General features: G+C 38.3%; 1 protein-coding gene across 2 annotated transcripts in view; it reads left to right on the top strand.

Annotated features, from left to right (window-relative positions):
• The window catches only part of TAFA1 (TAFA chemokine like family member 1), a 465,746-nt gene extending 439,285 nt beyond the window's left edge, over window positions 1–26,461 (top strand). For both annotated transcript variants that reach the window (XM_070576859.1, XM_008517666.2), the window contains exons 4-5: window positions 19,607–19,731; window positions 25,347–26,461. In XM_070576859.1, coding sequence (XP_070432960.1) covers window positions 19,607–19,731; window positions 25,347–25,364 — 143 coding nt within the window. In that variant the 3' untranslated portion in view covers window positions 25,365–26,461. The remainder of the gene's footprint in view (window positions 1–19,606; window positions 19,732–25,346) is intronic.
• The last annotated feature ends 360 nt before the right edge of the window (window positions 26,462–26,821 follow it).

The raw sequence follows: 26,821 nt of genomic DNA, 5'->3' as shown, positions 1-26,821 counted from the left end.
TCCTTCCTGTAGAAAGGGGCTCCTGTGACCCAAAAAAATCCCAATACAAAGCAGCAAGCCTTTCCTCAGAATTCCATGTTGAGCCATGTTGCGCTGGTGATGGTTTTTTCTTTGAGAAAAATTGTCATCTCAGAAGGTGAAATGAAAATAATTTTGGAGCTTGGCACTTGGGCTAGAGCCAACTTACAAACTCAGAGCATAAGAAAAAAGCGTTCTCTTTAGACCTGTCTTCTGCCCAAATCACATCAACTCAAAAAGATTTTCAAACTCTGTGCCCAAGGCTCACACTCAGGTATAGACAGATTTCAGCCTGCTACAGGTAGAAGAGAAAATGATTTTAAATCAACCATAAGTAAATATTAGGAACCTTTTTTTTCAGTTGCTTTTTTGCCCTTTTTCATCTGATGGCTAATTTTCAATCCTCCTCTAATTTCTTTCTTGTGCTACAGCAAGCCTCAGAAAATACTTCACCATGAGAGCAATTTCTATATGCTCTCCTCTTCTTGTCCAAATAGAACTGGAGATATCCAAATGAATCTTAATAGTTTAGTAAAATTGAATTTAGCTTCTCTAGACCATAACAATTAGTATTACTCCATTGTGAGCATATCTGGGTTGTAATTAGGAAAACTCAACATTACCTCTGACACTGAAGTGCTCTGGGAAAATGCCTAATTTACATACAGCTATGCCAGTTCTGTGACTTCGGCATCTGGTGCATTGTGAAGGACGGTGTGATTGTGCATGCAAAGTGGAGAGACATATAATAACGACAGAAAACCACTCTCAGGATTGTCTATAGGTCAATTGAATTTCTGAATTTAAATGTCAAAAATAAAAATCATTCTTAGGCCATTATGAATATTCAGTACTAAGTAGATAGAAATGGCAGTGGGCTGGCCTCAGTCTAGTCAAACATCCGGATTCATTCATTCCTTCAGTTAGTGCACAAATATTCATTGAATACCTTCAATGTTACTTAGGATTGTGTTAGGCATCAAGTAGCAGAATGCCTACCTGCCGTAGCTTGAATAATAGAAATTGATTTTTCTTGGATAACAAGAAGTCCAGAGGTATTGTTTGACGATCTTGTTTCAGTGACATAAGTGCCAGTATTGTAGCAATTTTCCTGAACTTTCTTTCATGATAGCTACCAAAGTGGCAACTGTCGTGTAATTGTTCAAGACAGCCAGTGCCAGGATTGAGGACCAGGCCACCAGTGACTTTGTGGAGTTGGGGTCTAGGCTGGCCTCAGTTACATATGTGATGGTTAGCAGGCTACTTGGTCCAGGAGGGATAGCGTCTGTCTGCTCCACGTGACCTTTCATCAAGGTCAGTTCAGGGCTCCAAGAGCAGCAAGCCCCAAGCACAAGCACGTTCGAGCCTCTTCTTGTGTTGTATTTGCTGATCGCTAATTAGGTAAATAAAGCACATGGCCAAACCCAGATAGAAGGACTGGGAAAATAGACTCCACTTCTTGATGAAACGAGAGGCAAAGTCACATTGCAAAAGGGTTGACACAGAGGGAGAGGAAGAATTTGTGGCCATTTCTACAATCGGAAAATGAAAAGTTAGTATCGCCTGACATAAAGAGTAGGTAAATACAAAAAATGAAAACTGGGGTCTGGCTCTGTGGCTGAGTGGTTAAGCACTCCACTTTGGTGGCTCAGGGTTCCCTGGTTCAGATTCTGGGCGCAGACCTAACGCCACTCATCAAGCCATGTTGTAGCGACATCCCACATAGAAGAACTAGAATGACCTACAACTAGAATATACAACTATATACTGGGGCTTTGGGGAGAAAAAAAAAAAAGAGGAAGATTGGCAACAGATGTTAGCTCTGGGCCAATCTTCCTCACACAAAAAAAAAAGAAATAAAATGGCTGACACAAAAACAATAAAAATGAATTAGCATTACTAAACCACTATTGCTATTTTAAAAAGCTTTTCAGACCAGGATGACCACCACGACCCTCCCCACCTCCTTCAGAGATCCTTAGCTCTCAGATGGGGAAGTGCTGCTCTCATTTCTAGGTTTTGCTGTTGAACTTTGTGAATGCATTACATCCTTCTTCCAATTTAGCTAAACTTACAGCCTTTCAGTTTAACAAGAAGAGGAGGAGATATGTGGCTTGAAGCAGTAGAACTATGATTCCTAACTTTTTGCAAATGGCTACATCGGAAACATTGCTGCATTTATATTTCTGGTTTCTGATTTTCTAGCTTTCCTGATACCATCATTGACATGAACAAAGTAAGTTGCAAAGTGCCAATATTGTGGATTTTCTTTTCCCGTGTATGTTGGCAGTTTCTAAAGGTTCACTCTGGTTGTTTAAATAAAGTTGCTTGATATTATTAAAATTGAGTATTTAAAAATAAGGACTTTATATCATCTCTCATTTGCTCATCTACTTTAAAACTCATATATGAAAGCTCTGGCATGCTTTTCTGGAGCTCAGACTGCCTAGATTGAGTGGTGCTAAGCATAGAGTGGATAGTCTAGAAATGTTTTCTGATAGGTAAAGCTGAACTCTTCCAAACCATCCAGACAATTCCACAAAAATAACCATGCTAATTGTGTGGCATTGTGTAGGGGAAAAGAAAGAAAGCAGTTGATTATTATTTTTCTGCTTCTCGAGGAGCTGCTGAGCAAAGGCTTATGCCGAAGAGATATTGGGAAGTTCTTGCCAAATTACAAAAATAACCAATTATCGAATTATTTTGCCATTTTAAACACATATACACAAATAAAACTAGATCCAAGGGTGCTCCATGATGAAGACTTACACGTTTCATCCTCACATGAAAGTCAGATTATATTTTCTGAAGTTAAATTATAATAAACCTGAAGCCACAAAGTCTCCCCCAGAGACTCTATGAGCATAAGAACATTACAGCGTGTTGTGCTCTTATTTCATCAAACATCTGTGAGACAGGCATATGAAGCATTGACAGTCAAAGTCTTTTCATCCAGGCTTCATGCCTCCTACGATTTCCATGTTCTCAGTTGTAATCCACTCAACCACCCATGACATCCTAACAAAATAAGAGAAACTGTGTGTCTCATTCAATTCCCCAGGATTTGGCTCCTAAGGCAGTAGGTGAGTTCAGGGTTAGAATGCTTCTCTCCGACTTGCTATCAATTTTTATAGATCTGAAGACGCCTAAGAGCTTTTTCCTGCTCTGTTCTTTCTCCGTGGTCTAAAGTCTCCCTCAGCGCCAAGAGCATCTCACTGGGAGTTTGAACTTTCCTTTAATCTAATCCATTTAGAAAATGACTCACAATTTATTGAATAAAGTAGAGAAAATTGATAACTTTTCATTAGGCTGACAAAGTCTTTTTCACTGCTGGCATCCAAAATGTGTTTTCTATTTAAATTTTATTTATATCAATCTTCTCTAGTGGGAGTGAGATTAAAATGAAAGACCTTACAATCAGTGTACAACTTTCCCATTACTGCCAAGCTTGTGAACACTAGTTTTGCAAAGGAACTTGATGCCAAAGAATTTTCTGCGAATAATTTAATATTTGAGATCGGTTTGCAAAATGGAATCAACCAAAAGTGATATTTTAATATATCAATAACTATAAAAGTGATTACACATGAAAAGAGGAAAGTGTACTTTAACGTTATTTGATTATGGTAAATCTGTAGCAATTCTAGCAAAAACTGTATTATAGAATCTAATAATAACCTCATAAAGTAGTTTTTCAAATTGAGAAAATGCTTGTATACAAATATATTCCTCCAAAGAGCCATTTCTATAGTTTTAAGATCACAGAGAACTAACATTCAAAAGATATATTTACAAGCAATTTTTAAGGCACATGTGCAAAAGATATGTGTGTATATATATATATATCTCTCTTGTAAATATTTTTTTTAATCTTATTTTCCCTTTGGTTTAAAATGTAGAGCCATTTTGGAGTTCTTCTCTCCACCCACTTCCAGGTTACACACCCCCCTCCCCATTCTGTTACCATGGATATAAATGGATCACATAGAAGTGGCAACCAAATTCCAGAAAGACAAACATAAATGCAGTTTCTATTCTGAATTAGCAAGATTCTCCACACCAAGTTGGCCAAACCTAAGACGTGTGTTGTAGGTACACCCCATTCATTAGGGACCTCCAAGAAATATCCATCTACACTAAATAATCTAATATGGTTATTTCAGGAGTTTTTTTGGCTTAGAGCCTTCACTAATCTTGACCTCTTTATTCTCTCCTCATTCTGTTACAGCCCTCTCAGTTGGATTTCTTCGAGGAAGAATTAGTCACAAAGAAATTGAGATTCTATTACTATATTAAGTCCGCTCTGTAGATAGTCACAATGGAATATGAAGACTAGCAGTGACTAGGGTCGTTAGCTAGCTAAGCAACGTGTTTCTATAACCCCAAAAGATGAGCAAAATCCATACTTCACTAAAGGCATTAAGAATCCTGAGCAGTGTCGGTGAGGCTATGCAGAGAAATGGTTACCTCTGGTGGGAAATAGCAGTTAGTACAATTTTTCTGGAGGACAATTTGATTATACATATAATCTATAGATAGATAGACAGAAAGACAGATAGAGAGAGAGAGAGAGAGAGAGAGACTCACAAGTACTAAACATCTTTTTACCCTTTGATTCAGAAATTCCACTTCTTGGAATTCACTCTGGAGAAATAATTAAATATATTAGCCAAAATACATGTGCAAGAATGTCCACATAAGCATCCTTTCTAATAGCAACCAACCAACCAACCAAAAAAAAGACAACTGAGATTTCCCACAGTGGGGGATTGGTTAAAAGATGAAGCTGCTGCCCTGCTAGGGGATATTGTACATGCATTAAAATAGTGATGCACTTCATTTATTTATAGGCATGGAAAAAATGTATGATTTGATGGTTAGGTTTCAAAGAAGGATAAAAGATAGTATATGTGGTATGATCTTACTTTTATCAAAAAAAGTATATTATATATGTGTTGGTGTACGCATTTATTCAACCACTTTAAAAATATATATTGATCACCTGCAATGTGTCAGCACTCTTCTAACCACTTGGGAATACAAAATCCAAACCTTCATGGAGCTGACAATCAAGTGGGAGGAAAAGACAAATATCCAGGTAATTAAAAATGTTGTGTGAATTACATGCTATGAAGAAAATCAAAGCAAAATATAAGGGAAAGTGGCAGGGTCAGATGGGTGTGGATTGTTTTAGATAAGTTATCAAGAAAGGCCACTCTGAAGAGGCACAATTGAATTGAGACCTAGTTAATGTCAATTCTGGGAGAACACAGCCCCAGACAGCGGGTAAGCCAAGTCAGAAGAGAGTTACAGGTTTGCAGAATAGCTAGAGGGGCAGAGAGATTGGAACCAAATGAGGGTGAGTGTGGGGATGGCAGAAAACATGGTTGGAGAGATGGGAGGAGCCAAATAACGTGGATCATTGAAGGCCGTTGTAAAGAGTTTAGAATTTATTCTATGTGATGAAAACCACTGGAGAGTTTTAAGCAGAGGGATGATTTGAAATTATTTGCATTTTAAAAGATCACTCTGGATGCTGTGTCAGGAATAATCAGAGAGAAAGTCTGGGGAAAATACACCCAAGTGTAGCAGTCTATCTCTGCCTAACGTGATTCTGTTTATTTTCCTTTTGCTAATTATCTGTATGTTTCCAATTTTAGAAAAGAATATATATTACTTTTAAAATTAGGGAGGAAAAATGTAAAGTTTTCTGTGATTGGCGAAAATAAGAATGTTAAAATGTTTGTGTCTCAACCAAATTGCAAATTACTATCTACTATAAACTTCAAGGTTACTCTCAAAACTTTTAAACGTAGAATGTTAAATTTGAGAATACGAGGAATGCACAGTAGCAAATTTGTTTAATAATCATGATTCTTTGTGTTCCTTCTTAACCATATATTTAAAATTGTGTACCTACGCAAATGCAAAAAAATATATAGCGAATTTAATTCTAAAATAAAACCGTCCATTTAGTGAAAGCAAAACTAACATCCGGTGTCTGATTTATAAGTGTATGCAAGGATAGAGTTATCCTGTATTGAAAGTGCAGAATAAGCTCGGGACTCTAGGTGTCCAGCCCATGAAGAACAATATTATTATCGACAGGAGTTAGAAGTGCTCCCTTGAATTGGCAAAAAGTCTCTGAAAATTCCCTCTCACCAGAGAAGACAACTTCTTTCAAAGCAGTAGGAACTATACCCTTGCATTCTGATAAGACAGCTTAGAACAGCCCATGACAAGTAAAAAGTTTCTTTATGTTTTGTATTTTATCTTAAAATTCATGTGAAGTTAGCCTTTTACCTCATAATATGTATAATTATTTGCTTTAATGTGAAAACCGTTTTGTTGATTACTTAGTTGTCATCAACGAAGATTTCTCCTACTGCCGTCACCCTGACAATCTGAATCAGACCCACTTATTAGTTTCTCTCTTATAGCACAGCATATCTTTTTCCATATCACAATTTGTCAATATATATTATCGTATCATGACATTTAGTGTCTTATCTCCCACAAGAGACTGTTCACCTCTTTAGGGTAGGAACTGTGTCCATTTTATGTCCACACAGCAGTTAATGAATGGCTTTTGAATGAATAAAAGATAACTTTTGTCTTCAGATACCTTCAAGGAAAATTACCACTCAAGGAAATTGTACCACACTCATCTTGTGGCTTTAAATACTGCCCATTTCACAATCCACACCCTCGCCTCTATCCTCCTAAGATGAAATTTCCTGAGTTTGAAAAGAAATACAGTCTAATCAATAAAAAATGAGTATATGCATCCCAGAATTAGTATAAGCTTCCATTAAAGATAAGGCGTTAACTCTCTATGAAAACAATTGGATGGATGCATACATAGCTGGATAGAGGACATATGGATAAATAATAGTAATAATTGCCATGTGTTGAGTATAAAGTTTATTAGGCATTATGTTAAGTACTTTATCTGATCTAAAAGTCACTACAACCAGTTGTGATTTTTTTTTTAACTCCATTCGTAACTCAGGAAACTGAGACTTGAACTAAGCAACTTTCAGAAGCCATACTACCAGTAAGTGGTGGAGTTAATATTCAAACCCAGGTCCCTCTAACACATACCCAAGAGCTTAGAGTCTTAAGCATTACCTAATGCCTCCACGTGGATCCTATCATTAAATGTGGGCTCACAGGAAAGAGGGAGTTTGGAATGACTGCAGGCAACAGTATTCAATGCCTTTAATTTTTGCTCTGCTTTAATAAAGACAATAACACATAGGGAGTCACTCTAGGTCTTTCGAAGAAAAGCAATGTAACAGCTGTTCCAGTAACCTGTGCGAAAAGGGAGGCCAGAGAGCTGTCCCAGTCCACTAACGGAGTTCCAGCCGTTGCTTTAAATTGCATGACAGGTTGCACAAAAATGAGCCTGGAAATTTGTCTTGACTGATGTATTTATAACCCACTTCTGGGAACATGAATGCAATCATATGTTCAACCATTTAATTTATGCTCAAACTCTGGTAAGTCACAGAAGCAAGCTGAGAGTTTGGCATAATATCGAAGAGCAATCGTTTACTCTCTAACTTTGTGAAGAGTTGCCTTTTCTGTTTTGGAGCAATTTTATTTTTTGAGTCATAAAAATGATGAAGCTACTGATGATAATAGTAGCTAATATTTGTTGAAATATACTGAATGCCAGACACTCTGCTAAGTGCTTTGAATGCATTTTCTCGTGTAATCCTCACAATCCTTTGATGGAGGCACTACTTTTTTCTTTCTCTTTTTGTTTCTTTTTTTATTCATTCATTCTTAAGTTGCAAACCTGTTTTGAGCTACGCTATGCCATTCAAAGTTTAATGCAAGATGATCCCTGCCTTCAAGGAGCTCACTGCCTTGTGACGAGGCAAGGGCATGACCTGATAACTACAATCCCGTGTGGTTGGGGTTACAGTTAATATGGTTGAGTTATTGGCCATAGAGTTTCCTCAGTTGCAACTCTGCCCTTATTCACAATTAGTGAGTAGGCATCCAAAATCAAGACCCTGTCCCTTCTGTGTTTGAATGTGCTTAACTGGCATTTCAGCTGCTCGCTTCTTCCTTCTTCCATTTTACACATCACTGCCAAATTCACCTTCCCCAACCAGCCCTGTAAACATATCTACCATTTGCTCACTGAATACAGAATCTTTAGTGACTTACCATTCCAAAAAAAAACAAACAAACAAACAAGCCCAAGCTCCTTGCTTTCAAGAACTTCCACAGTCTTAAGCTTTTCTCTTCATACTCCCCAGTGTGAGCCTTCTCTCCCAGCACAACGGCATATTTCCTGCTGGAGGAGTACTTCACTCCTTTATACCTTCTTACCATACTTCATGCCAAAATGCCAAGAGCGCCCATATTGAGAAACCCGGAGCTGAATGATAAGCTCTGAGGGCAAGGACTGTGCCATGTTTAGTATGCGATCCTCTCAGTAAATCAGGTAGTGGTTAGACTCCAGAAAGTGCTTGGTGAACATTTGCTCAATTGAGACTCAAACATTCTCTATTGAAATGATAAAAAGGGACTGCAATTCTTAGACAATATATGTGTATTTGCCAGATTTATTAAGCCCATTGCTTATTAGTGCCATGTTGTATTCACATGGGAAAATGCCTCAAAGTGAACAACAATAACAAGAAAAAAAGGATTTCTGCTCTTTTTAGGATTTATCTCTGAAAGATAGATGATTCTTCCTTTCCAGTCAACTTTTGCTCTACAGCAATATGACCTGGTATAAGGGCAAAATCAAGACTCATGATTAAAGTGGCTTTAGTGATTTTAAGAATCTCTCAAGGATAGATGAACATCCTTGAGAGAGCTGAAGATCAGATATTTTCCTGAGCGTGGCACGTTCATAGAGTGAATCCCGGAACCCCGGGGGTAACAGGGAGCTTTAAGACCCTCTTCCGTAATCACCACAGAGGAGAGTTGGGTTTTGCAGCTGAAAATTAACTCAGTTCTTCTAGAGGATAAAAAGTCTTTCTAACAGTTATGCACCTACCTCACAAGTTTCCTGTGGCTTCAGAAAGTGTGGAAATTTCGCTAGTGGAAATTTCTATTAAAATTCTATAACTGATGAAATCAAGTGCTGTGTAGCTCAGACTTGGAAGAAACAAGTGAGATATAAACTGGCTCTTGCTCAAATTATTTTTGTAAGCTAATTTTGCAAGAAACTAAATGTCTTTGTTATCCACAAGTGTTTGTGTTGACGTGAGATTTATTTCAATAATAATATAGCAGAGAGAATTCATTCATCCGCTTAGCAGTCAATAAATGCTTTCTTAGAGCTCTATGAATCCTGAACACAAAACTAGAATAAGTTAGCCCCATCATGATGAAAAACATGGATGTTGTGGTTAAGCAGCCCTGAATTCTAGTGTTAACTCCTGCACTTCCTACCTGAGTAAGCTTGGGAAAGTCACTTAACCTCTCTGGGCTTCAGTTTTGTCATTGATAAAAGGAGTTCATAATAATACCCGCTTTATAGGGTTGCTATGAAGATTGAGGTAACATATTTATTATTTATGTGTGTGTGCATCATAATATATTTTGCATTCTGTGTATATTACATCATGTTCACCACCCAAAGACTAATTATAATCCATCACCACACACATGGGCCTCTACACCCCTTTCGCCCTCCCCCCTCCCCTTTCCCCTCTGATAACCTCCAACCCAATCTCTGTTGCTATGTGTTTGTTTGTCGTTTTTTTCTCTTCTACTTATGAGTGAGATCATACGGTATTTGACTTTCTCCCTCTGACTTGTTTCACTTAGCATAATATCCTCAAGATCCATCTGTGTTGTCACAAATGGCTTAATTTCATCATTTCTTGTGGCTGAGTAGTATTCCATTGTGTATATATACCAGATCTTCTTCATCCATTCATTCTTTGATGGGCACCTAGGTTGCTTCCAAGTCTTAGCTGTTGTGAATAAGGCTGCGATGAACACAGGGGTGCATGTATCTTTATGCATTTGGGTTTTCAAGTTCTTTAGATAAATACCCAGCAGTGGGATAGCTGGATCATATGGTAGGTCTATTCTTAATTTTCTGAGGATACTCCATACTGCTTTCCATAGTGGCTGCACCAGTGCACCAGTTTGCACTGCCACCAGCAGTGTACAAGGGTTCCCTTCTCTTCACATCCTCTCCAACGTTTGCTGTTTCCCGTCTTGTTAATTATAGCCATACTGACCTGAGTGAGGTGATACCTCATTGTAGTTTTGATTTGCGTTTCCCTGATAGCTAATGATGTTGAGCATCTTTTCATGTCCTTGTTGGCCATCCATATATCTTCTTTGGAGAAATCTCTGTTCAGATCTTTTGCCCATTTTTTAATTGGGTTGTTGGGTTTTTTTGCTGTTGAGACATATGAGTTCTTTGCATATTTTGGATATTAACCCCTTATCTGATATACGGTTTGCAGATATCTTCTCCCAATTGTTAGGTTGTCTTTTTGTTTTATTGATGGTTTCCTTTGCTGTGCAGAAGCTTTTTAGTTTGATGTAGTCCCATTTGTTTATTTTTTTCTTTTGTTCCTCTTGCACAGTCAGACATAGTACTTGAAAATATGCTCCTAAGACCAATGTCAAAAAGCATACCACCTATGTTTTCTTCTAGAAGTTTCATGGTTTCAGGTCTTACATTCAAGTCTTTAATACATTTGAGTTGATTTTTGTGCATGGTGTAACATAACGGTCTACTTTCATTCTTTTGCATGCGGCTCTCTAGTTTTCCCAACCCAGTTATTGAAGAGACTCTCCTATGAGATAATATATTTAAACAACCTAACATAGAAACACATAAGAAGCATTCAGAAATGTCAGTTATCATTATTAATATATATCATTATTGAGCTGACCATAGTAATTCAAGTCATTTAAGAATTATTTATATTTACATTTTTCTTGTTATAAGTTTCTCCATAAAGAAATTATAAAAACAGTTAAATAGCATTCATAATAGCTAATTTTACTAAGCTATTAATTTTACTATTTATTAATCTAATTGATCATTCTTCTTCCAATAATCTGAAGGTTTTCAGTAGCTCCAAGTTTGGGAGAAGAGGATGCAGTTTTTAAATCTTCTTTTTGTGAATTTTTTTAAAGATATTGCGGGAAATATGAGTTTATGAAAAAATTAGGATGAGAGACCATAATTTGAACTGGAGCATGAAATAAAAAGTATTAAGATGACCATGTAATGCACAAATGAGAAAGAAATAAGTCTAACAGCATCCTGTGAAAAGCAGCACTGGAAGAATTGCCTAGAGTCCACAGAGGGTAGTGCCAGATCATCAAATTCTCTTTGGAAAAGACAACTATAATAAGAATGTTTAGAGACTATGGGCAGGTCTGGGACGTTCTTATTCTTAGAAAGCCTTTTCTTTTTCCTTATGAACCAACGGATCTTTACAATCTTGAATTAAAGGTCATATGTGGGTTTCGAGACATACTCTTTTTCCTACTGTCTCCATTTTCATTTAGGAGATAATGCATAAGAGAAGGAGAAACTGCTTTGTTAGCTCGCAACAAAGTAGGTCAACTCCAAGAGGACAGAGAACAGCCAAAGAAGAAGGAACAGGGTTCTTTTAGGAGACAAAGATGCTAAAGGCTGACCTCACCAGCTGTGGTTCATTATTTGCGCACCTCTGAAAGAGTAACAAACCCTAAATCAAAGTCTGTTGGGAAAGGCAGTTTCCCCTCCGAGCTAAGATCAGAGGGTTTCCACCCATGATGGTATAGATTTAGGGCAGCAATGTTGAAGTATTAGGTGGGCTTTAAGGGGATAAGTGTGGCAAATGTGACTGGCCTGTTTCTGACTGAGCACCAGCCCAAAGGGAGCTTCAGATTATAGGCTCTCAATAAACACTGCCAAACCCTGACTTTTATCTTATGTTAACAGAAGGTTTGCAATTTACTTTTGTTCCCTTTCTTTTTTTTTTTAATTAAGGTTATGAAAGTTAACATCCTTATGAAATTACAGTTGTACATCATTATTAGTCATGTTGTAGGTACACCACTTCACCCCTAGTGCCCTCCCCCCACCCCCCTTTCCCCTGGCAACCACCCATCAGTTCTCTTTGTCCATATGTTAACTACTACCTATGAGTGGAGTCATACAGAGTTCCTCTTTCTCTGTCTAGCTTATTTCACTCAACATAATACCCTCAAGGTCTATCCATGTTGTTGTGAATGGGACGACTTTGTCCTTTTTTATGGCTGAGTAGTATTCCATTGTATATATATACCACATCTTCTTTATCCAGTCCTCAGTTGCTGGGCACTTAGGTTGGTTCCATGACTTGGCTATTGTGAATAATGCTGCGATGAACATAGGGGTGCATGGAACTTTTGGAATTGCTGATTTCAGGTTCTTAGGATAGATACCCAGTAGTGGGATGGCTGGGTCATAAGGTATTTCTATTCTTAGCTTTTTGAGGAATCTCCATACTGTTTTCCATAGTGGCTGCACCAGCTTGCATTCCCACCAACAGTGTATGAGGGTTCCCTTATCTCCACAGCCTCTCCAACATTTGTCACTCTTGGTTTTGGATATTTTTGCCATTCTAACAGGTGTAAGGTGATATCTTAGTGTAGTTTTGATTTGCATTTCCCTGATGATTAGTGATGATGAGCATCTTTTCATGTGTCTATTGGCCATCCGTATATCTTCTTTGGAGAAATGTCTGTTCATGTCCCCTGCCCATTTTGTAATTGAGTTGTTTGATTTTTTATTGTTGAGTTGTGTGAGTTCTTTGTATATTATGGAGATTAACCCTTTGTCAGATAAATAACTTGTGAATATTTTTTCCCAGTTAGTGGGCTGTTTTTTTGTCTCAATCCTGTTTTCCCTTGCCTTGAAGAAGCTCTTTAGTCTGATGAAGTCCCATTTGTTTATTCTTTCTATTGTTTCCCTCATGTGAGGGGTTATGGTGTCCGAAAAGATTCTTTTGAAGCTGATGTCAAAGAGTGTACTGCCAATATTCTCTTCTAGAAGACTTAATGTTTCAGGCCTAATCTTTAGGTCTTTGATCCATTTTGAGTTTATTTTAGTAAATGGTGAAAAAGAATGGTTGATTTTCATTCTTTTACATGTGGCTGTCTGTTTTCCCAGCACCGTTTGTTAAAGAGACTTTCTTTCCTCCATTGTAGGCCCTCAGCTCCTTTGTCAAAGATTAGCTGTCCATAGATGTGTGGTTTTATTTCTAGGCTTTCAATTCCGTTCCATTGATCTGTGCATCTGTTTTTGTACCAGTACCATGCTGTTTTGATTACTGTAGCTTTGTAGTATGTTTTGAAGTCAGGGATTGTGATGCCTCCAGCTTTGTTCTTCTTTCTCAGGATTGCTTTAGCAATTCGGGGTCTTTTGTTGCCCCATATGAATTTTAGGATTCTTTGTTCATTTTCTGTAAAAAATGACATTGGAATTCTGATTGGGATAGCATTGAATCTGTAGATTGCTTTAGGTAGTATGGACATTTTAACTATGTTTATTCTTCCAATCTATGTGCATGGAATGTCTTTCCATCTCTTTATGTTGTCATCGATTTCTTTCAAGAAGGTCTTGTAGTTTTCATTGTATAGATCTTTCACTTCCTTGGTTAAATTTATCCCAAGGTATTTTATTCTTTTTGTTGCAATCCTGAATGGGATTGAGTTCTTGAGATCTTTTTCTGTTAGTTCATTGTTAGCGTATAGAAATGCTACTGATTTATGTATGTTGATTTTATACCCTGCAACTTTGCTGTAGTTGTTGATTGTTTCTAATAGTTTTTCTATGGATTCTTTGGGGTTTTCTATATATAAGATCATGTCGTCTGCAAACAGCGAGAGTTTTAATTCTTTGTTGCCTATTTGGATTCCTTTTATTTCTTTTTCCTGCCGAATTGCTCTGGCCAAAACCTCCAGTACTATGTTGAATAAGAGTGGTGAAAGTGGGCACCCTTGTCTTGTTCCTGTTCTGAGAGGGATGGGTTTCAGTTTTTGTCCGTTGAGTATGATGTTGGCTGTGGGTTTGTCATATATGGCCTTTATTATGTTGAGGTACTTTCCTTCTATACCTATTTTATTGAGGGTTTTTATCATAAATGGATGTTGCATCTTGTCAAATGCTTTCTCTGCATCTATTGAGATGATCATGTGTTTTTTGTTTCTCATTTTGTTAATGTAGTAAATCACGTTGATTGACTTGCAAATGTTGAACCATCCCTGTGTCCCTGGTATAAATCCCACTTGATCATGGTGTATAATCTTTTTGATATATTGCTGTATTCGATTTGCCAAAATTTTGTTGAGGATTTTTGCATCTATGTTCATCAGTGACATTGGCCGGTTGTTTTCCTTCTTTGTGTTGTCCTTGTCAGGTGTGGGGATCAGGGTGATGTTGGCTTCATAGAATGTATTAGGGAGTGCTCCATCTTCCTCTATTTTCTGGAATAGTTTGAGAAGGATAGGTATTAAATCTTCTTTGAATGTTTGGTAGAATTCTCCAGAGAAGCTGTCTGGTCCTGGACTATTATTTTTGGGGAGGTTTTTGGTTACTGTTTCTATTTCTTTACTTGTGATTGGTCTATTCAGATTCTCTATTTCTTCCTGATTCAGTTTGGGGAGGTTGTATGAGTCTAAGAATTTATCGTTTCTTCTAGGTTGTTCAATATTTTGGCATATAGTTTTTCATAGTATTCTCTTAAATGATCTTTTGTATTTCTTCAGTATCTGTTGTGATTTCTCCTCTCTCATTTCTAATTTTATTTATTTGAGACTTTTCTCTTTTTTTCTTAGTGAGTCTGGCTAAGGGCTTATCGATTTTGTTAATTTTTTCGAAGAACCAACTGTTCGTTTCATTGATCCTTTATACTGTCTTTTTTGTTTCAATATCGTTTATTTCTGCTCTAATTTTTATTATTTCCCTCCTTCTACTGACTTTGGGCTTTGTTTGTTCTTATTTTTCTAATTTTGTTAGGTGTCATTTGAGGTTGTTTATTCAAGATTTTTCTTGCTTATTGAGGTGAGCCTGTATTGCAATGAATTTCCCTCTTAGGACTGCCTTTGCTGTGGCTCAAATAAGTTGGTATGGTGGTTTTCATTTTCATTTGTCTCCATATAATATTTGATTTGTTCTTTAATTTCTTCAATAATCCATTTTTTGTTCAGTAGCATGTTATTTAGTCTCCACATTTTTGCCCCTTTCCCAGCTTTATTTTTGCAGTTGATTTCTAGTTTCATAGCATTATGATCCGAAAAGATGCTCTATATTATTTCAACCCTCTTGAACTTGTTGATGCTTTCTTTGTTTCCCAGGATATGGTCTATCCTTGAGAATGTTCCATGCACACTTGAGAAGAATGTGTAACCTGCTGTTTTTGGATGAAGTGTCCTATATATATCTATTAGGTCCATCTGATCTAATTTTTCATTTATTTCTATAATTTCCTTGTTGATTTTCTGTCTGGATGATCTGTCCATTGGTGTTAATGGGGTGTTGAGGTCCCCTACTATTATTGTATTGCTGTTGATGTCTCCTTTTAGTTTTGTTAATAGTTTCTTTACGAATTTTGGTGCTCCTGTGTCAGGTGCATATATATTTATAAGTGTTATGTCATCTTGGTGGAGTGTCCCTTTTATCATTATATACTGCCCCTCTGTCTTTCTTTATCTGTTTTGCTTTGAAGTCTACTTTGTCTGATATAAGTATGGCAACACCTGCTTTCTTTTGTTCATTATTAGCTTGGAGTATTGTCTTCCATCCCTTCACTTTGAGTCTGTGTTTGTCTTTGGGGCTGAGGTGTGTTTCCTGGAGGCAGCATATTGTTGGATCTTGTTCTTTGATCCATCCTGCCACTCTGTGCCTTTTGATTGGAGAGTTCAATCCATTCACGTTTAGAGTGATTATTGAAACATGGGGGCCTACTGTTGCCATTTTATCACTTGCTTTCTGGTTCTTTTGCATTTTGTCCTGATGGAGAGCTGTTACTTTGTGTTATTGTCCTTCTGCTTATCTCCTTTGTTCTGGATTTTGTAACCCCTTTCCTTTTTTTGATTTTTCAGGAATGAGGTTCTTCCTGAGCATTTCTTGAAGAGGAGGTTTTGTGGCGATGAAATCCCTTAACTTTTGTTTATCCGGGAACGTTTTTATTTCTCCATCATATTTGAAGGATATTTTCGCTGGGTAGAGTATTCTTGGCTGCAGGTTTTTGTCCTTCCGAGTTTTGAATATCTCATTCCAATCTCTTCTAGCCTGTAAGGTCTATCCTGAGAAATCTGCTGATAGCCTTATGGGGTTTCCTTTGTAAGTTATTTTCTTCTGCCTGACTGTCCTTAGTATTTTCTCTTTGTCATTGACTTTTGCTAGTTTCACCACTATATGCCTTGGGGTTGGTCTTCTTGCGTTAATAAAGTTTGGAGATCTATTGGCTTCTGTCACATGAAGTTCCATCTCTCTTCCCAAGTTTGGAAAGTTCTCAGCTATTATTTCTTTGAACAGGCCTTCTGCCCCCTTCTCCTTCTCTTCTCCCTCTGGTATACCTATAATCCTTATGTTGCATCTCCTAATTGAGTCAGATAATTCTTGGAGAGTTTCTTCATTTCTTTTTAGTCTTAGTTCTCTCTCCTCCTCTGTCTGCAGCATTTCTATATTCCTATCCTCCAAAATGCTAATTCTGTCCTCCATATTATCGACCCTACTGTTCAGTGAGTCCAGATTTTTCTTAATCTCCTCCATTGTGTTCTTCATCTCCAGTATTTCTCATTGGTTCTTCTTTATAGTGTCAAGCTCTTTTGTGACGTAGCTCCTGAACTCATTGAGTTGTCTATCTGAATTCTCTTTTAACTTGTTGAGTTTTTTAATAACGGCCGTTTTGAAATCATCGTCATTTCGGTTATAGATTTCATTGTCTTTGGGATTGTTTTCTGGGTGCTTATCATTTTCCTTCTGTTCTGGAGATTTAATATATTTTTTCATACTGCTTGATGGCGTGGATTTGTGCCCTGAGGCTGCTGTAGGAACCTGGAGTTCCCCCCTGGGCTACGTAGCCATTTCACTGGAGCTCCACTCTGCCCCACTCCACTCTCACGGCATCTCTGGGAGCCCCTTGCCTCGTCTGGGACATGGCCAGAGTCCGTGGGCCTGGTGGTGGCTTGTAAGCTGCTGCCTTGTGGGGAATTCTGCTCTAGGGAGCTTCCTGGTGTTCCAAATGCTGGGCGGGACCTCCCTGCCAATTGCGAGCAGAGGCCCTCCCTGCTGGGGGGTGCAGGACCCTGGAGCATCCCCCCGGGCTGCAGAGCCGGGTGTTGGAGCTCCACCCAGTCCCCAAGCACGTCCACGGGAGGTCCAGGCACCCCCTGCACCCACCAGTGTGCTGGAGACTGTGGGCCCAGCAGCAGCTGGCGGTCTGGTGCAGTGCCAGGGAATCTGCCCCCCCAGGGGGTTCCCTTTGTTCTGGATTCTGGGCGGGGCCTCCCTGCTAATGGTGAGCAGAGACTTTCCCTGCTGGGGAGGTGCAGAGCCCCAGAGCCTCCCGCAGGGCAGCAGAGTCAGGCACTGGACCTCCAACCATGTCCCCAAGCACGTCCATGGGAAGTCCGGACATACTTTTGTTGCCTTTCAACACTACATATGTTTTTCTTGCTGCCAAAATATGTGCTTCTTCTATTTGCTGGTAAAAACCCACGACTGCAATTTTCCTCTACTCTGGATCCTGATGCAGAGTCCTGCTATTAAAAAAAAAAAAACTCTCATAATCATTTTGTACCCTGGGGAGAATTTGTGTCTTCTGTTACTGTTCTTTGTTTTGCCAAAATATCACTTTGTCTTGCACATGGATAGAACTATGTACAGTCATGCACCGCATAACGATGTTTCAGTCATCAACGGACCACACTTATGATGGTGGCTGCTTAAGATTAGTACCATATCACCTGGATACGTAGTAGGCTATGCCATCTAGGTTTGTATAAGTACACTCTATGATGTTCGCACAATGATGAAATCACCTAACAGTGCATTTGTCAGAACATAGCCCCGTCGTTTAAGCAACGTGTGACCTTGCAAAATTCTACTTCCTATATTTGCTTGCCATATCCAATAGAGTTGCATTTTACGTGGTTTGGTCTGGTCCAATAGAGTTGCATTTTATGTGGTTTGGTCTGGTCCACTTACAAGGTATAAATCAAAAGTAGGCAAAATTACCATTGAAAAAGTCCTTAAATTGACCATATAATAGAGTAGGTATGATTTTGCATACATAATCCTGCATAGTAATTTTTACTCAAAGTGGAAAGAGGAAAAAACTGAAGAAAGAAAAGTGTAGAATGAGGGAAACCTGAGTGCAGATAGATGTCTAGATGTTTAAACCATTCTACTTTTAAGTTAGGAATCTAATGCCTCTTGTGAACAGTGAATGGATAGAGAATTTTACTGTGTTCCTGCTTACCTGCAGTGTCTACTCCATTCCATTTTAATAGGAATCCTCTGTGAGGGTAACAGATGTCATCTGGCTTCTTTGTCATTGTGAGAATTAAACATCATGGTGGGGACTCATCTTTGGGATGTGAGGGGTTGAGAGGTAAGTATCTAAAAACCTTGAGTTCCAGTCCAGCGTAAAAACAGCCAACCAGAAAGTCTTCCAAAAGAAATACTGGTAGACATTTTGAGGATTTTGAATGGAAAAGCCCAGGAGGATCTGTGAAAAACTAATGCCTTGAGGAGCTTCAGAAATGACTGATGCTCATACAGAAATAATTTTTCACTCGGGGCATTAAAGAGGGTGTGGAGTTTCTTGATTTGCATTGAATGAATCTAGTCACTAGTTTTATAAAATCTCATTTTCCAAAAATGGTGTACTGTAAGTACATCCACTAAATTCATTGCCAGCTTCCTGTTGTGGTCATCGCTGCCGTCACCCTGACAAGTAGGGCTGTTCTGTCAGAGGCTCAGCTTTTGAAAGTTCCACACACATCATATCAAACGCATTAAAAGACAACCACAGCTCATATCAAACATCATTTTGACTGAAAACAAATAGTTTCATTTATCATTACTCTTGGCTTTTATTTTGCAGGTTTTCTGTTCTACTTTTGGTCAATTCATTTTTTCTTCTGGTTGGCCTTTGAAATTCTCAAAGGTCCTAGGCTGGGGGATAAACCCTAATGCTGGGTGGATAAACTGGCCTCTGAAAAGTACAGCTCAGTCATTGTCAAGGACATTTAGCACTTTTGGCCCCTTCATTGAAAAGAAATAGTACAAGATCCTTGATCTACACAAAGTAGCAACACACAAGTTTCCTCCAAAAAGTAAGTCTCCTCATTCCATATGTTTTCATCGTGCAAGGAAATTTTGGACGAAATGTGGCTTGATGAAACCAGACATCATAATTATATCTGCATTGTAAGATTTATAAACTAAAATCTTATTCTTCGTAATAGAGTGTTCCTAGGCAGCCATGGAAGGTTAGAGAGGACCTAGTGTGCTTCGAAGAACATTAATATCTGCAGAGGGACACAGCACCAGGGCCCAGGTTGCTTGGACAAATTACAAACACACTTGTTTCCTGTTTTTGTACAGCCTCCATAGTGATTGGGAAATGGTGGTGTGAGATGGAGCCCTGTCTAGAGGGAGAAGAATGTAAGACACTCCCTGATAATTCCGGATGGATGTGCGCGACAGGCAATAAAATTAAGACCACAAGAGTAAGTTCTATTTCATCTATTTCAAATGTCTCGTGCATGTTACAAACTACTATTTGCCTTTGTGTTGTACAAACAGCACCCAGAGAAGCTCTGAACAGGAAAGAAGGAGGCCTTTCCCCTGACAGAAGCCATTCTTAACCATTCAGATCAGAGTCCATCTATCAACAAGAAGTTAGAGATTGAACTTGACTTTTCCATGCTGAGAAGTTTAGTGTTTCTGTTACTGACTCATAAGCAAAGCTAGGTTGCCAAAGGGAAGAGGAGCAGTGAGGTAATTATTCAGATAATTCATCCAACTTCTATGGTACTCAGAATAGATAATAAAATAAGGGTGTTATCTAATTCGTCCAGGTAGTTTGCTGAAAAGGTCTGCATTTAAGTATAGCCATTTTCTAAAGGTTCTTTAAAGGAATTCTTTGATTATCTCTTAGGGAAGTGAAAGGTTTTTGTGATGTGAATAATCCTTCCTTGATTTCTGTGGTTAAATCAGGAGTTGTCTTCAAAATATATAACCACGTTTTATGGTGAGGCTACCCAACCCATCAGAACTGGTGTCATGATGTTGGAGCAGGTGATAGAGGCCCAGCTCGGTCAGCCATTGACCTTATAGATACTGGACCATAGGAAGTCTGGGAGTCCTATGGGGGTGGGGAGGGAGGTTTGCTCAGGGCACTTAAGACACTGTTTATTCACTAGTACAAAAGGATGTCAATAGTTTAAAAACAGTGTGGTCATATGTGCCATGTGAATATCAGTCCTGTTATGTGTGTATGTATTTTAATGCATGGGGTATTTTTTAAAGCAAGCTCCACCAGTTACAAATCCCAATATGTTGAATTTGTGGTCTTCCAAAAGCATGACTCAAATTTAAAAGGGTATCCTCTGATTTCAACCCCTGTGTTACGAGTCTTAATTTGATCTTTCTTCTCAGCATTATCTTTTCAAAAAATAAAATTGGTTCTTGAAGGTTTATGATGCATAAAACATAAGACCCTATAAAACATTTTTTTATACGTAAAATAAGGGAGACTCTTTGTGTGTCAAATATAGTTGCCTCTATTGACCACGTTAACCAGTAAATGGCCATACCTCCTCCTTGGCTTGCAGCCAGGAGGGATTCCTGGACCATCCTAGCTTGTCAACATGCATTTGCATGCACCTGAGAAGTTCAGCGTGGATCACCATATTTCACTTCAATGAACTGCCTACAGAAGAGAGTTTTCAAAAATGAGCCTCATTCATGCCACTTACCCCCAGAAACCATCTTAATTAGCTGGTGGAGTGTAGATTTCATGTTTCTCTTTTGGTTACGTTTTGCCTGCAAATGATTTTACCAAATAATCTGAAGATGCCGTCCTAAGTTAGTTTTAAGCTACTCTGCATTCTGGCTATTATGATTGGAATCCAATCACTGTTGTTTTAAACATGTTGCTGATATATTTTCTGCCAAATCTCCATCCCTATTCCAAAAGATAACTAATTACCCTTTATTAAAGGTTAGCCTTGCTCTCCTGTTGCCTCCTGACCTGAAACTCAGTAGAGAACAATAATGCAAGTGAAATTATTTCAGGATTTAAATATGTGTACCAACAAGGAGACTCTGGATGATAGAATATAAACAAACAAACAAAAAACACACAGAAATTGCTAAGGCTACTTTTTTGTGACCTATGTAACTCTTTTATTTGGCCTCTGTACAGTATGTTTTAAAACCATCAGGCATGTTGTAAACACATCCTAGACATTTTCTGGCATCACAGAAGTACGGTGCGGAATCTGATCACGGTAATAGAGGCTGGAGCACACTGTGTTTGCCACTGCCCTGGGTGGGCTGAATGCAACCCAGACAGTTGAGTGTACAAGAGAAATAAATTGCCCTTGTACTTGGTTTGAAAGCAGAGGATGTACCTGTTCTGATGTGTGCATCCATTTCAAGCAAGGAAATAAGAGACTGCTCTACCGCCATGTGAGCGGCGCATCAGTCATCTAAGAATTCTCAAGTCTGTCTTTAGAGAAGGAAAAAGAAGACACTAGAAAAAGCTATCCTTTTAAACCTTGAGATGGCTCAGACACCACTGCTGACTTACATTTTCTTCCCCCTTCCATAACAAGAAATTTACAATGAAATAAGCACTTTTAAATACAAAAGGCACCAATTAAGTCCAGATAATATACACAGGAGCTTTTCATTCTGTATAAATGGCGTGCCAATACAAGTCCTTAGATCATGTGCCCTGAAAGTAGATTTTATATTGGTTTTTCTAGTATGCCCTGTGTCTTTTTCCCCATCAGAGTATAAATATGCCTATACACCTCAAATATTGACTTTAGCAATTTAACTTTTAAAAGAGTTTAATTCACACATGTACTTCAATTATGAATCATATGTTTTTACTATTCTGTTCTTATCTAAGAGGCAATTTTTAGGGCAAAAAATTCTTCAACTTCTTATCAAAGGAAAAGGAAAAGTATAGAAAATCATCTCTTTTGTTCTTACGTGTAAGATTTATTCGAGGAGGCTGCTCTCAGGAAAAAAAAAAAAGAAACTGAAGAAACATACCCAAATTGTTAATGGCAACTGAAAGTTTCCTCCTGGAGTTATTTTTTAAAGTAACTCCAACATAAAGATATTTGTAAGAAAGATTCCTGGGACATCATTCTTTTTCAAAACCTTCCGATGAGGTGGGTTACTTCGCAAATAATCATCCCCAAACAAAATTCTCAGTGGTCTTGAAACGTAGATAAGCAAAAGATGCTTCAAAATGTGATCTAATTTAATTTTTTATGATGTTCATTTTTAAGGAGGATGGAGAGTAGAAACTCACTCTTTCAGTTAAATAACCAAACACCCCAGAATGTGGACTAGCCAGGGTAGCAGGCTACAATTGAAAGGAAAACCTTGGGGAAATTGGATCTGGGTGACAATAAAACCCGCAGAAGGAAGGAGAAAAGATAGATAAAATTAGGGGTCGGCCCAGTGGCCTAGTAGTTAAGTTTGGCATGCTTTGCTTCGGTGGCCTAGGGTTTGTGGGCCTGGATCCTAGGCATGGACCTACACCACTCGTCAAGCCATGCTGTGGCAGTAACCCACATACAAAAACTAAAGGAAGATTGGCACAGATGTTAGCTCAGGGCCAATCTTTCTCACCACACACACACAGAAAAAAGAAAGATTGGTAGAATTAGGCAAAGGCTTTACTTTCAGGAGATTTGGAACAATAAATCTTAGGCAAAGAAGAAGCTTCCTGAATGAATTCTACCCTGTGGAGAGGAAGTAGTCACTCTTGAAAGGTTTTCCAAAACCTAGCCTGGAGTACCTGGAGGATGACAGACACCCTTCTGGGGAGAAGCTTGGCACATCTGGGTGACGTTTTATGGCTAAATTTTAACCCTGTCCATGCTTGACCATTGCTTCAATTGTTTTATTAAATTGCCTTGTTGGTAGTTTGTAGCAAGACTAATCAATCTAAATATTGATTAGAGATTTTTTCCTATGGTTTTAGATACGCATTAGTTTATTTCTTTTCTTTAAATTTATATATCAAAAGCACAAGTTTGAAAGTTAGAGAGGCTATATCTCATGCTTTCAGGAACAAATCTGTACCCTGTGTTTTCAGGAACAATGGCTTAATTTAGAAAGACAGACCTCCCCAAAGAGGAAATAACCTGTTTGACAATGCTGTAATAATTCACATGTGAAAAGCGAACATTGGTTTGTTTGGGGGAGGGAAAAGGAAGGGAATGAAATGAAGAGAAAATAAAAGTCACATGGAAAGAAAAATTAGCAGATTAAAATAGCAGAACATAACGGGGATAATACCTGGGGAAGTATCAAGCACCTTTGGATCTCCTGGAACCCCATATGTTCATGTCTTTCAGACTAGTGAGAAAATCAACAGTTAGTGCCCAACGTAGAGACGTTTCACTCCTAAACAGGCAAGTTAGCAGACCTCAGATTGTACACCTAACCACAATACCCATCTGATCAAATCAGTGTTTTATGTGACTGGCCCAACACAAATCCATCAGAATTATTTGTCCACACCCTCCTTGTCCTCGTCGCCCTAATGGCGACTCTTGACTTTGCGTGTCTCCACCCATTCTAATCACTGCTGATGTTTTTATATTACCGAAAGGTAAAGTACCAGCAGCTTCACTCAAAATTATGCAGGTCTAAAGTGTTTTGAGAACCTTGACAATCCTGATCTCCACTCCATTTTGCATGAAATGCCTTTAAAAGAGAGAGAGAGAAAGAGATTTGGAGATTGCAGGAAGGAAGAATAAACCGACTTACGTTATCACAGTTTTCCCTGGGTCCAAGTGAAATTATTCATTTCTTTAGCTAATAAATATATTTAAGTCTCTACTATCTAAAGTTAGTGTATTAAGGTCTCAGACATGTGCTGGTGGACATGACAGAGCACCTGGGCTTCCATGGAGGGTAGCACCTAAGGTTAGGTAGTGGGAGTCGGGGTGGCAGGTAGAGTCACTAGAGATAAAAGAAAGGCAATTCCAGGTCAGTTTTATAAATGTCTCTCTCTCCTTCCTTTTGCTGAAAAAGAAGACAGTGAAAAAAGAAGGTGCTAAATACCACTGAAATATAGGAAATCAAGGTTTGGAGGGATCTATTATTTATATGGAGAGAATAAAAAAATGAAAATGTGAAGATTTCTCATACATTCTGCCCCAGGCCCAGGCAACTTTTGAATGCAAACTTTTATTACTGTTCCTACCTAACCCTGAAAGTTTTAAATGGACTCCACTTCTGGACTCAGAACACTCAATTTCTAAGACCGTAAAGAATTGAGATGATGAAGAAAAATCCCTTATGTCCTGGAATTCTAAAGTAGAACCTTCAACTCAGAATCGTCATTTATGCTCTAAACCAGTGATTCTCTGTGCACACATCCTTTTGAATATTAGAGTCTTTGGGACCATATTCAAATGGCTTAAATGGCATCAATAGTTATAGGAGGATGCTCTTGATTGCCCTTGAACACTATGTAATTGTTTGAGTGGAACACTTCCTCATCTTGCAAAGGTCCTTTTGTTCCTAAACAAACTGGTCTAACCTTGGCAATGACTTCACTTTATGACACCCATTTACATCTTACAACAGGCCAACTTGACAAGGCCATGGAATAACTTACTCGGTTCAAATTCTCATCAGACAGGCACAGGACTGACTACAGAATTTGCAAGGCCCAGTGCCAAATGAAAATATGGGGTCTTGTGTTCAAAAATTACCAATAATTTCAATGGCCAGAGCAGGTTATTAAACGAAATGCAGGGCCCTTTTCACCACAGCGCTCTGTGCAACTGCGTAGGTCACGTGCCTGTAAAGCCAGTTCTGGTTAGATCTTGCTCCAAGAGTCTATCTCCTAGTTGTGGCAAAATTAATTTAATGAATTGATAAAAATATGGTGGTCTGTCAGTGTGCTTTGATCACCACTTGAGAACCAGCTCTCTAGACTTTAACATTTTTGACTTCAGATCACTTGAAAGAAGCAGCAGCCTAAAAGTTCAAGCTGTCCTCATTTTCTGCCTAATCACTTTTCTATGTGCCTTCATTTTGTACTTTTCTTCCTGAAATTTCTTTCTTTCTTTGGTTTCAGATTCACCCAAGAACCTAACGGAAGCATTTGTTGTAGTAGTAAAGGAAAACCAACTCTGCAGAAAATACATTTTAAGAATTTAAAACATCTAACACATTACAAGCCAAATGGATTTCTTATTTGCACTTTGACTGGTTACCAGATAATCACAGTACTTTTACTGCGTGTCACGAAGTATCCTACAGTGAGAAGACTCAGAGTTTTCGGCAACACCATGGAAAGTGGATTTTAAAAAAGGGTTTTCTCAGTGAAAATTTTGGGGATTACGAAGACAAATCAACTATCTTCTAATTTGGATCTATAGTTACTTTGTACCATTTGAAATATATGTATATATATATATAATATTTTGAAATATTATATATTCTCTTCAAGAAGTGAACAATACCACAGTTTGAGGCGGCTGGTGTACCTCTTTGAGTTTTGGGTGTTTTGTTTTGTTGTCGTTTCTTTTTCTATCGGCAAGGAAGACGTGCCCTTTTGAGAGTTCGACATGGCAGTCACACTGGAAGGCCAGCTACAGGTGGACTCCTGGAATCTGAGGCATCCTAACAATATTGAATCAAGAGCTTCCTTCTGTTTCTACTGGAGGGCTCCAGGAAGCACATCGTCCTGTTTATTGCTTTCTACCCTGTGCAATATTAGCATGCAAGCTTGGCTTACATAACCATACTTTATATTCAATTGATATATAATAACCGTTCTAACCTCTTCCAGGAAAATATTTTTAGAACTACTAGTTTTTCCACAGATAAGAAAACGAAGATTCTTGAGGGAGCTGCTCCACCATGCTATTAAGACTCTGGCAGAGTTATAGTAGAATATGGATCCCTGTATTAATAAGTTCTGTAAATACAATGTCTTAAGGCTTTGTATAGCTGTCCTAGACTACAGAAATGTCCTCTGAGTAAATCCAAAGTCTGGCATCATTAAGTACATAGTGCTGTAGCAAGTCTTATCATGGCACCCTTTCTATGTTTGATTTGCTTTTTCTAAGAGTATTTAGATCTCTTCTGGAGAGATAGGAAGACCATTAAAGCAATTAGGTTTCAGAATGATCTATGTGACCAAATGTTGGACAGCCCTATTAAAGTGGTAAATAAGTTCTTTCTAAACCTACTTGTCCTCTTTATTTGTCATTTATTTTTCCTGAATCAGCTTTAGCCAAATTCAGAGAACACCCTTCTTAAAGAGTTGTAGTCAGGCAGAATTTTTTCCACAAGGTCTTTGCTGCCATCACAGCCAGTATTCCCAAGCCTAATATTTTCAAAACCAGAAATTCATTACTATAACTGCAGTGTCCACAGTCAGTGAGATGAAATGTCAAATCCCGTTATTGGGCTTCTGTAGTGGTCACATATGGGGCTCACCTCCCAAAAAAGAAATTTTTGTTCATCTTCTTTTTTTGAGAATTATTCAGCTGAGGCTGATAAAAAGGAAATATCTACTTAAGTTCTGGTTTACCTGGTATATCA

This window comes from Equus przewalskii, chromosome 15, assembly GCF_037783145.1.
Source record: "Equus przewalskii isolate Varuska chromosome 15, EquPr2, whole genome shotgun sequence".
In the NCBI taxonomy this organism is placed as follows: domain Eukaryota; kingdom Metazoa; phylum Chordata; class Mammalia; order Perissodactyla; family Equidae; genus Equus; species Equus przewalskii.
Note: the sequence above shows the minus strand (reverse complement) of the source record. Positions and strands in the feature narration are given on the sequence as shown.